This window comes from Emydura macquarii, unplaced genomic scaffold, assembly GCF_026122565.2.
Source record: "Emydura macquarii macquarii isolate MOO-44397 ecotype Brisbane River unplaced genomic scaffold, CSIRO-AGI_Emac_v2 contig_306, whole genome shotgun sequence".
Taxonomy (NCBI): Eukaryota; Metazoa; Chordata; order Testudines; family Chelidae; genus Emydura; species Emydura macquarii.
Genome location: NW_027130443.1, coordinates 7,053,848 through 7,065,165, shown reverse-complemented (window position 1 = coordinate 7,065,165; position 11,318 = coordinate 7,053,848). Strand labels below are relative to the sequence as shown.

The 11,318-nt window shown below is 54.5% G+C and overlaps 1 protein-coding gene across 1 annotated transcript in view; it reads right to left on the bottom strand.

Annotated features, from left to right (window-relative positions):
• Positions 1 to 1,977: 1,977 nt before the first annotated feature.
• The window catches only part of MYO1F (myosin IF), a 45,338-nt gene continuing 35,997 nt past the window's right edge, over positions 1,978 to 11,318 (bottom strand). The window contains exons 21-28 of the mRNA XM_067554416.1: positions 10,452 to 10,621; positions 9,781 to 9,926; positions 9,009 to 9,155; positions 8,287 to 8,435; positions 7,438 to 7,521; positions 6,274 to 6,475; positions 5,440 to 5,603; positions 1,978 to 3,364 (exon numbers count right to left, since the gene is read on the bottom strand). Of these exons, the coding sequence (XP_067410517.1) occupies positions 3,288 to 3,364; positions 5,440 to 5,603; positions 6,274 to 6,475; positions 7,438 to 7,521; positions 8,287 to 8,435; positions 9,009 to 9,155; positions 9,781 to 9,926; positions 10,452 to 10,621 (1,139 nt within the window). The 3' untranslated portion in view covers positions 1,978 to 3,287. The remainder of the gene's footprint in view (positions 3,365 to 5,439; positions 5,604 to 6,273; positions 6,476 to 7,437; positions 7,522 to 8,286; positions 8,436 to 9,008; positions 9,156 to 9,780; positions 9,927 to 10,451; positions 10,622 to 11,318) is intronic.

Sequence of the window (11,318 nt, the reverse complement as noted above, 5' to 3'; positions counted from 1 at the left end):
CCAGGGTCAGGCAACCTGGGTACAGTCCCCCCCCCGGCACTCGGGAGAGAGGGTTTGGTGTGTGGCCAGAAGGGGGTTAGGGCAACAGCTGGATGAGAGGCTGGGATAACGCTGCACTGAAGACAGACCCAAAGTTGATAGGAAGTGGGGCCGGCGATGTGTACGGGCGACAGATGGCACTGACGGCTTGGAGCGCACACACTCAACTGCCCCCTTCTGCCCGGGCACTGGTGCCGTGGTCCACGGTCACACAGCTGGTAACGGGGAACGATGAGGCACAAGCGCTGAGGCCTAGAGGGGCTGGGCCCTGCCCCCCAGCACAGCTCTCCCTTTTTGAAACAACCCACCTCAGTCTCCGCCCAACATCCTCACTCACCCTCCTACTACCTCCAGGTGCTCAGTGCTGCAGGGGCCACCATGGCGTGCTGGGGGGTGTGATAAGGCAAGTCCTGGGAGCAGGGGAGTGATGCATGTGGGTGAGGGGGTGGGGTCAGGGAGAGATATGTCTGTTGAGGTTCCTCCTTAGTTGAGCTCCCCTCCCTGCATTCATGCCCATCTCTAATGCTGCTGCAAACACCACGAGAGGCCTTGTGAAAAAGAACCAATTCCTCTTGGTTGATGCTGGTGGACAGAGCACTGTGCTAGGGCCCAGGAGACCTGGATTCTATTCCTGGCTCCGCCACGGGTCTGCTGGGTGACCTTGGACAAATCACCTCCCCACTCCATGCCTCAGTTTCCCCATCTGTACCAGGGAGATAACAATACTAACCTTCTTTGAAAGTGCTTTGAGGTCTAGGGATAAGACAAGCTAAGTGCTAGATTTCCGCCTTGCCGCAAACAGCGTAAGACCCTGAGAACAGGAGAGAGGAGGAGAGCGCACGATTCGGCAGTGCTGGAAACGAGCCCAGTCTTTACAGCAAACCGAATAGCACAGCCAGTTCGGCCCCGGTCCACCAAGCGCCTTGGGTGTTGTGACGCTGAACCTTCAAACGCCTAGCGGTCAGGCACCTAGGCGATCACAGGAACAGCAATGGGATCCATGAACTCTGAGTTAGGCGCCTAGGCTCTCTGTATGATACATAGGTGCCTAAGAATGCAATCCACAATAGCCAGCATGCTGAGCAGGGAGCTGCCTAAGCTAGCCAATGGGAGATGCCAAGAAGAGATTTGTATCCTCAGCCCTGTTCCCTTCCAGGAGATAGGCCCTGTCTCCGCTAATCAATGGGGACGATAAGTGCTTCTTTCCCTAACTTATGTGCAATAGACATGCTCAGTGCTGCCTAACGCCACAAAAAGCAGCAGGGAGGAGGCAAAGGCAGCCCACCCTCCCTTATAACCTTTAGCTCCCTGGTTAGGGCATGCACCTGGGACATGGAAGACCGCCTCCCCCGCCACCCATTCAAGTCTCCCCTCTGCCTGATGAGGAACAGGGATCTGCCACGTCTCAGGTGAGGCCCATTAACACTGGTCCAATTAATACTGAGTTATTCAGTTATTAAGTTAAAGTGGAACAAGTTAATAGGAGAGCTCGAGGGAGGCCTACAGCAGATATCCCCCAGGACCCGTCCCACAGAGGCTCCCTCTCGCGCTGATGTCAGGTCAGAAAAATGGGCCTGAGAAAAAGTTTTATCCAAACCGCCAGGACAGTTTTGCCATCCTGGTCTTCAACCAAAACGACTCAGCAACTGAATGTGAAACGATTTCCAGCCAAAGCGAGGAGGAATTGGAGCTGAGAAGCTTTCAAACCCTTGGGAGAAAAATAGCAAAACCCATTTCCCAGCTATTTAAGGCGACATTTGCATGGAAACAGCAATGCAAAGTCAGAACATTTTGTTTCAACTTCAGTCTGTAGCTCCTGCTTTACAAGGGGTGAGACGCATGACGATCAATCAAAACATGCTGCTCATCAGAAATCTTCTAATGATATAAGATGAATATCCAGGCACAGTCACCCCAGCACACAAAATTCCCAGCACAATTCTCCTTTATTGACCTGATGAGCAGTCCAAGCTCTTTGTTAATAATGACAAATCCCTACATCTGTTGGGCCAGCAGTTTTGGGGCATCCCAGGCAACTGGCGCAGTAGGATCTGACTTATCTGAAAATAAACTCCCCTCCCCAGACTAAAATTGGCTCTCAGCAGTTCAGTTAAATATTCCCCCTGACTCTTTTCCCAGGTGGTCAGATACATGTTGTTCTGGAGTTAGCGTTGTTAGAATTCCCTGCAGAATACACATTCAAATCCCTTGTGGGGCCCACCTGATTTGGCCAAGCAGTTCAGCATAATGCTGCGCTACTCAGACATATCGAAAGGAGATTTTACCTGCTCCATCTTTCGGGAAAGACTGGTTTCTTTACTCCACACCCTCCAGCAAACTCTAGACACAGAATCTTCTTCTTCAAGGTAATTATGCAGGCTCAGAAGAGCATCCTCAACTTTCATTATGTTGGTCCCAGGGTTTGTTCTAAGGTTGGAACCACCATACTGGAGGCAAGCCTTCATATCTCACTGCAGGAGGTCCTGAGGAAAACAGTCATTAAGCACGACTGAAGTTACTGGGGATTTTGGATCGCCCCATCTCCACTTTCCCCATAGATCCAGGTTTAGAATTCAATGTGCAATACAAACAGCATGTGAGTTCTGTGTGCTGAGTCACGCGGTCAAAGTCACCACAGGTAAAAGTGAGGACGTTATTCTCATTATTTACATTCTTCCAGTCCCACTGTACTAGGAGCTGTACAAATGTGTAACAAAGAGACAGTCCCTGCTCCAAAGAGCTTACAATCTTAACTTGCTATTGAAATCAGTGCAGGTGACTGTCGCTGACTACAAAATGTTGCTCCCGGTCTTTGACAACAGCAGAGCAGCAAACCAGGCTGGGCGGAGTCAAACAGCAAGGGAAAGGAAACCTGAAAGGGAGTTACCTCTAAAAGGAAGCACTCAGTGAAACACCAGCCTCAGCAGAAGGGCCCAACAAGCAGCTGCTCAGCAGCCATGTGGAGTTAACTCTGCCCCCTCCCCAGACTCTGAATACAAGCACAATTGACAAAGCCTGTGACTGGGAATCCAAACAAAGCTTGTGCCTTAGTTTCTGCATCATGATTGGCTGTTGAAGAGCTGTCCATCTGCTACACATCTGGCCAGCAGCTGTCCCACCCAGTCGGCACTGGGTAGGGCCTGTTTTCTCTTTGGTTGCATGTTCTTTATCAGAAGATGAGGTTGGAAGAGTTCACTCATGTCTGTCTCTGTTCCATCTGTCTGGGCAGCCTTTGGACCGAGGCTCACTCAGATCTTCTTCACATAATTCCCAGGGAAGAGTCCTTCTTTACCATGAAGCTTGCCTTTCCACCATCCGGAGGCATCTGGAAGAAGTGAAGTGATCGTTATTATTAAATGCAGGAAACGAGCAATGCCATTCACATGGTATTTGTGCCCTGCAACCTCCGTCTTACAGAATAACTCTGGCAGAGGTGTGCGAGGGACAGAGAGCTGCATCCATGGATGTGTTTGCTGGGGGCAATATGACGGAGTTGCATATGTATCTCACTGTAGCAAGCCTACATATGTACAGCCCAAGCCCAGCGCATGGCTCAGTAACCTCCTGGCTGACAGAGCAGCTTTTTTAAGGCTTGTTACTCACCCCTTTTTAGGAAGCGATTAGAAACTATTGTCCAATCCAATCTAAGCTTAACTGGCAAGATTACCACGCTGGGAAAGCCATTAGCCATATGACAAAATCCTATGGCCTGTATTGAAGTTCTCTGGCCTGTGCTGGAACTTCTCTGGCCTGTGTTATGCATGAGGTCAGAATAGGTGATTGTATCGGTCCTGTCTGGCCTTAAAAATCTATGAGTGAAATGTTCTCCAAACGGATAGTTTGCCAGTCAGCTTTAGAAATACTGCAGCACACATCATCAGCCCCTCTAAGCTGCTCTCAGGAGTCAAACCAAGGCCAGTGGTGCTATGAGCAGACTCTCTGGGGACCCAGGGGAAAGTCAGATTGCCCTTGATCGTTAACACTTCGCAGACATCATGTGTTAGTTTCACGACAACAACCTGGGGAAGATGATTGGACATGGCAATTCAGCAGGTGCATTTCCCTTGGTCAGAGGCAGGAAGTCAGGCAGTGTCCTCAGCCCTTTGTTACTCTGCTCTTTCTTTGAGGGTCCCACTGCTGACCTGGACAAGTGAATAGGGATTCAGTACGGCACGATCAGCCGGTATGAAGATCAGCAGGGACACTGAGATGGAAATACTCCTGCTGCTGAGGGTTGCACCTGATGGCTACGTACACTGGTTACATTTTCCAGCCTTGGCAACAGGTTCTGTGCTTCTGCTAAGTTCTTTGGTCTTGATACTTCATTTTGGTTCTTTGGTCTTTTGTCAGCCTGAGACATCCATCGGCAGGTGACCCGTATCCTCCACCATAACCCAGTTTAACGATACTTGGTTGGGTGCTATATCCAGGTTCCTTTACCTAAGCAGCAGCCTCTCACATGATGTGTCTGCTGATCATGAGGTGAAGCCGCTAATCCTCAGCTCAGTACCGTGACGTGCGGAGAGGCAGCATTTGGAATCCACCCGGCCTAGGGATCCAACCCTCTGCTTTATGACTGTGCAATGATGGGACTAAGTGCCGGTGCTATATTAACCCACCCTGCATACACAGATGTGCTAAAGAGAACCCCGCGAGATAATGTGCTGTTCACGAGAGCCCACGGGGCTGGCACTGAAGCTCTGGCTGCGGGGGACACTTGAGGTTGGCATGTCCCTAAGGTGCCTAATGAGAGGTTCTGAAACAAAAAGCTCAGTAGGCAACTAAGTCACGGAAAAGGATCCCAAGAGAGTCTGAGAAACATGCAAAGCCGCTAAGCAGGCAGCCAAAACGCACGTAATGTCCCATCGCCCTGAGAAAGGGCAGGGAGGGATAGAGAGGAGGGCGTCCCATCTAGCTGACAAAACCACGTCCTTCACGCCTAGGCCACCGGCACAGAGAAAACAGCACCGAGCCGGATCCCACACGCTTCGGCCGTCCCTGCCGACCGCTCTCGCACAGCTCGCAGGGCCCACAGCAAGCGACAAGCCCCTGCAGAAGAGCGGCGCCTGCTGATCTGATGAGCCAGAGCCCGCACGTTTTGCACGCCGGTGTGCGCATGCATTGCTTGTGTGTTGCAAAGCCCCTGGGCAGGAGGGACCCCTGGAGAAATGAGGCTAGTCAGCCACAGCGACAGCTTTTGATGCCACAGCAGCCCAGCGTGCAGGAGAGGAAGGAGGCTAAAGTCAGGGAGGGGCGGGGGTTGCTGCATCCACAGACTCCTCTCCTTTCCTTACACCCCCCGTCCCTACACCCAGCACTGGAGCTCCTCCCACTGGGCTGCTCTGCCGGTCCCCACACAGGTGTATGAGACAGGAGGGCGCAGCAGTGCCTCATACGTACCTTCCAGCAGGATGTCTATGACGTCACCGACGTTGAAGCTGAGCTCATCCACATCCTGCCCGATGTACTGATACAGCGCTTGGCAGCGTGGGCCGGTGACCTTGGGCTGGGGCTTGGGGCGTCCCGCTGGAGGGGGCCGGTTTATGCTTCTTCTCCTCTGCATGCTAGAGTGGCAAAGACGAAAGGCACCCACTCAGCGCAGTCAGTGCCAGGGGGTCAGGCAGCACCAGAACACAGGGGGAACAGGGCAGTGGGGACCCAGTCTGGATATCAGGCTACGTTTTCCTTTCAATGGTACTGGTGTCCCAAGCACCCGCCTATGGATTCCCCTGACCCCCTCCCAACTCCAACCATATCCTGAGCATGACAAAAGCGAAAGGATCTTTCCAGCAGAGCATTGGTGCCATTCTGGCACACAAATCAGAGCACTTTGCTTATTTATTAGTGCCGCTTCCTGGCCTTTTCCCTGATGTTTCCTACTCCACGGCTGGATGGGAGCTGGTAGGGTCACAGTTTGGGGCTAGAGCTGCAGAATAGAAGGCTGTAACACAAGCTCTTTTTCTAAACAGCCTCCTCCTCTTGGATTCTCCCTGCGAGGTCACACAGCCCAGGGGCTGGAGATTTTGTGCTGATCTCCCCCACTGCGATGAATGGGCAGGCTGCACTGTGTCATGGCTGAATGAGTCAGGCAGCAGGAGGGAACTGATTAGAAAACGGAGAGCAAAGGTCCCGGTGACCAGCTCCGAGGGCAGGGAGAACCCACGGAGTGGCACTGGGAGCATGTATTCTCTCCAGCAGGCCGGCACAGGGGGGCCCAACATTAGCAACACGTACCCTGCCACCCCTTGGTCGGGCACGTTCAGGAACTCCAGGTTCTGCTCAGAGGGGGGCCTTGCCCTGGTCCTGCGGCTTGCGCCCTTTTTGGCCAGCATGGCGGCAGGAGGCCCTTGCACCTGTTTCTGGGGCGTGGTGTACATCGGGTCTCTCTGTCTGTTGTCGTTATGGGGGAACTGGGCAGCTCCATTCCTGCAGGTCCCTGGAAGAATCACCAAGAGGGGATCGGTTACCAAGATGCCACTACCCAGTAATACACCTCACTCAGCCAGCACGTGCCATCTATAGATCTATGTGCTGTATTTATCCCCATTTCACAGACAGGGAATCTGAGTCAGTGGTGGAGCCACTGATTGTCCTGATTCCCAGTTCAGGGGCTGCTGGCCATTGGACCCTGCTGCCTTTTCCATCTGAAAAGGTAAACCCAGGACTAAGCTCATCTCCGGGGGATAAAGCACTGCCCCACCTTCCCTCTGTTACGTGTTCCCTGCGTGTCATTGCAAGGAATGTTAGGTGACTTGGGTTAGCCTTTGGAGGCTCTGTGGATGCTCAGCAGACTTTCAGACTGGTGGTGCGCGTCCGGCGCGTCCCTGGGGCTCCGCTGAAGTGGATTTGCCCAATCTTGACCCTTTAAAATGGGCTTTGGGGCTGAATTCACAGCACTGGAGACAGAGTCGTTTGGTTCTCCACTGAAGACGGAGAGCTCAAGGCAAACTACCACCACCGAGGGCTGAGATGGGAGCTCAGCGTCTGAAGCCGTTGCTCGGCCCCTCTGAGGAGAGCTTGTCCGTCAGGACCAACTGAGACAGTTTTTTGCAACAGGGGACACCCGCTCACCAGGGACTGGTCTGAGAACCACCAACTCATTGCACATGTGGCACTGAACAGCCGTCAGACGGCAGCAACTTTGGGCGCCAAGGGGCAAATGTTAATACCCCAGTCTCAGTCCCCTGAGCCATCCATTCCTGCCCTCCACTGAAGGTTTGCCCGGGCATGGCCCCGAGCGCTCCTAGGTGGTTGGTAGCCCTGAGGGGGTCATGTTCTCACGGTGCAGGGGACACTGCAGAGAGCCACACGGCCCTGATGTCTGGCTGGCTTCACAGTGGGCAGCTTGACTCTCACAGTCCCTGCAGCAACGCTCCCCTTTAGCTCTGCCCGCCTCACCTTTTGGGGCTTGCGGGGCACTTCTGGAGGGCGCCGGTCGCCTGTGGTGGCCTCTGGTCTGCTGGGCCCCTTTCTTAGTGGGCTCTGTTGGGACAAAAGAGAGCAGGCGGGGTGGGGGCTGGGCCCAGGCTCATTAGGACTTCGGTGCATACTCGGCTCATTGCAAACTGTTACTGAACTGTCGGCCAGCGAAACCCTCCCTTCCTCCACCTTCTGACGCACCTGGCAAGCTGTTCTGTGCCCCCCGGTGGCATTCCCACTTCCATGGGAAGCAGAGGGCAAAATCCGCTCCACTCTCAACAGAGCCTCCAGACAAAACGAATGACCTTCCCCACCAGCCACTCCACAACCTCACTCCCCTCCTAGAGCTGGGACTAGAACCCAGGGGTCCTGCCTCCTAGTCCCCCCACTTTAACCACTAGCCCCCACCTATTCCAGCTGGGACTAGAACCCAGGGGTCCCGCTTCGCAACCCCCTGCCCCACTCGAATCACGTGAGACAGAGTCCGGAAGCCCAAATTGTGTGACGGTCTGCCTGACCCAACGACTGCATCCCGGAGAGCACAGGACGCCAGGCGCTGAGCAGAGCCCCGCTAACGCCGCTCACAGCGGGCTTTCAGGTGTGCCCGCACGGCTGTTGGCAAGGGAGGCCATCGCCCAGCTGGAACGGCCTCTTTATTTGACAGTGTTTGGAGCGGGCACAAAGCACCTGGTTCCGTCCAAGCGCTCGGTACCATACAGACCAGGGCACAGAGGCAGTGGGAGCTGGGACTCCCCGGAGGTACCTTCCTCTAAGGGAAACTCCGCAGCAGCCCACGCTAACCGCGAAGGACGCGTGGCAGGCACTCACTGGAGTTCTTGGGGAGCCCGTCTCCGATACTGATCGTCAGGGTCTTCCCTCCTGCTTTGAGGATGGCCACGTCGCCCTGGCCCCTCAGGAACGTCACGTTGCGGGTGCTGCCTCCCCCCCACCCTTCCTTCTTCACCCGGAACTGTAGTCTGAGCAAGAGGGGAGAAAGGCTGTTAGGGCACAGGCTCTAGGGGGGCCCCATGTGAGGGACCTTTGTTTTCAAAGCTCTGAACTTGACAAATCAGGGTCACAGGCTTCCCCTAACTACCTGCTACTCTCAACAGAGTCCCCAGACTAAACTAACGACCTCCCTCACCAGCCATTCCACAACCCCACTCCCCTCCCAGGGCTGGGAATAGAACCCAGGAGTCCTGTCTCCCAGTCCCCATCCAACCCCTGCTAGACACCAGCTTCCCCTCCCCTGATCTAGGAATCAAACCCAGGAATCCTGCCTCCCAACCACTAGCCCCCACTCTCCCCAGAGCTGGGGATGGAACCCAGGAGTCCTGCCTCCCAACCCCCCCTACCCTAACCACTAGCCCCCACTCCCCTCCCAGAGCTGGTAATAGAACCCAGGAGTCCTGCCTCCCAACCCCCCTACCCTAACCACTAGCCCCCACTCCCCTCCCAGAGCTGGTAATAGAACCCAGGAGTCCTGCCTGCCAACCCTCCCCCGCCCAGCTGCACTACCCTCCCAGGCCCCACACCCCTCTGCCCCTCACGTGTCAGTGAAGCTGAGCTGCAGCTTGCGCTGGGTCAGCTCCTCGTGGCGCTTGCACAACAGGCTGATGAGCTCTGTCTTGAACAGGGACTCCAGGAAGTTGTCGGCTTCCTCCTCATGGAGGATGAAGAAGTCGTCCTGCCTTGTGCTGCTCAGACAAAGAAGCAGAGAAGAGAGCGTCAGACCCCAGCAAGGCCCCGGGAGCAGCTGGGAGGAACCTCAGGACCTGCTGGGCCCAGTGAGCCGGGAGGATGGAGGCCACATGGACCCACCCAGGAATCACAAGGGCCCCTGGTTGTATGGGAGTCCATGGAATGTCCCCCTGCAACCCTCTTCCTTGTACCCTCACCCTGGTCTGGGATGTCTTCACCTCCAGCAGGGACAGGGAGGAGACCGTGGAACCGGACTGGCCCTGAGGCATTGGAGAAGTTCATGCAAACTGCGGTGGCCAACCGGGAGGGAGGGAGACTGGGAGTTACTGGGAAGGACAGCAGGAGAGCCAGCCCGCTAGTGCATGCCTGGGCTTCAGGCCCAGGGCACTGGTTGGAGGGGTTGAGCTTTGTGCCCATGGGGCTGAGGAGATGGCAGTGGGATGGTTCTCTGGTTGTGGGGGGGAAGCTGAGGACTCCTGGGGGAGAAGTCGCTATGCTCACATGCAACCAGACCCACATTTGTGGTCCCAAAACCTTGCTGGAGGCTGGGGGGCTGTTCTGACCCCTGTGGTGGTGGGCAGGGTCCAGGCTACTGAGGGCCCTGCCAGCAGAAAAACTCACCTGAGTGAGACTCTGCGGACGGCCTGGATCTCCACCTTCTTCTTCAGCACCTCCTTGATCTGGCCCTTCTCGGGACCCTTCTTGACCTTCTCGCGGCCAATCAGGTAGAAGTACTTGGGGGTCAGGATGAAGTCACGCTTGATAGGCTGCGGGAGAGATGGGGCAGCGGGATGAGGGGAGGCGAGGGGCGCCCACAGGAGGAGCACTGCACCTGGAGTGTCAATCGCCACCTCTCACAGGGGGCAGCATCGCGGTCCCCAGGGCAATATTGGGCGAAGCTGGAGAGGAGAGGTCAGCACTTTGGGGTGATTGCTGGGGTAGCGGGGGATCAACACTGGTGACCAGTCACTGTCTGCAGCCTTAAAACAGGGAGACTTCCCACCTCTCTCCCATCCCATTTTCATGCGATGCCTTTAAACACCCAGCAGCTGCCAGCTGATGGGCAGGGAGCAACAGATGCGTCTGGGACCTGCCTGACCACAGCTCTGCCAAAGGAGTGGGTATGGGATCATCACGGACAGCAGAATGCTAGAGAGGACTCTAAATAAACTCTCCCAACCCCACAGCGTGGCCTGGGATTTACCTCTCCCTTTCCCAGAGGAATCGCTCAGCTCCAGCCCCTGGGTGAGGAGAGGGAGGAATCCTGTGGGGCCCTGGGTGAGTCCATTTACCTTGAATCTCCGGTCGTACTTGGTGACCGAGTCGGCGAAGTCTATCCGCTCTCTCTTCCCCATGAACTGACGCAGTTCAGGCTTGTCCTCCATGCCCAGATAGTCGCCCACAAAATTCCGGTTGATGCTGTTCCTCCTCCTCTCCTTGAAATTGTACAGGATGTGGGAGGCTGGGCAGGGACACACAGCAACAAGAGTCAGTTGCAGACCAGGTCAATGGCCCATCTAGACAGGTATCTCATCCCAATGTTGGAGGCTTTCAGAGGATGGTGTTAAAACTGCATAGTGTACTTCACCGTGCAACCCCATGCCATGGGAGTGGAAATATCTTCCTGACCCCCAGTGTATGCCCTGAAGCCTGAGCATTTATAGCTCATGGGATTTTGTCCTAGCTATTCTAACTGCAAATGCTAATCTTGATCATATAAATGCCCCATGTTACTGAGCTACTTGTCTCAACAACATCCTGCAGCAGCAAGTTCCACAGGTTAATTATGTGCTACATAAAGTGTTTTCTTTTATGTGTTTGAAGGTTGTCAACTTTTAATGACACTGACTGCCCTCTAATACTTGTGTTGTAGAACAGGGTGAATGGTAGTGCATGCCTGGCCTTCTCTGCACAGTTATTTTAGGTGCTTGTATAGCTCCTCTCGCTTTTCACATGAACAATTTGCGAGCATTAGTAAACATTGCAGTAGTGTTATTGGTACGTGTGGGAATACTCTGCACTTCCCTATTACATTACAAACATTAATTAGTTAATTAAGCTTCATAACATCCCATGGGAAACAGAGGCATGGAAGAATTAAGTGACTTGCCGGAAATCACACAGGAAATCACGTAAAAGAGCCCAGGATTCCCACCATC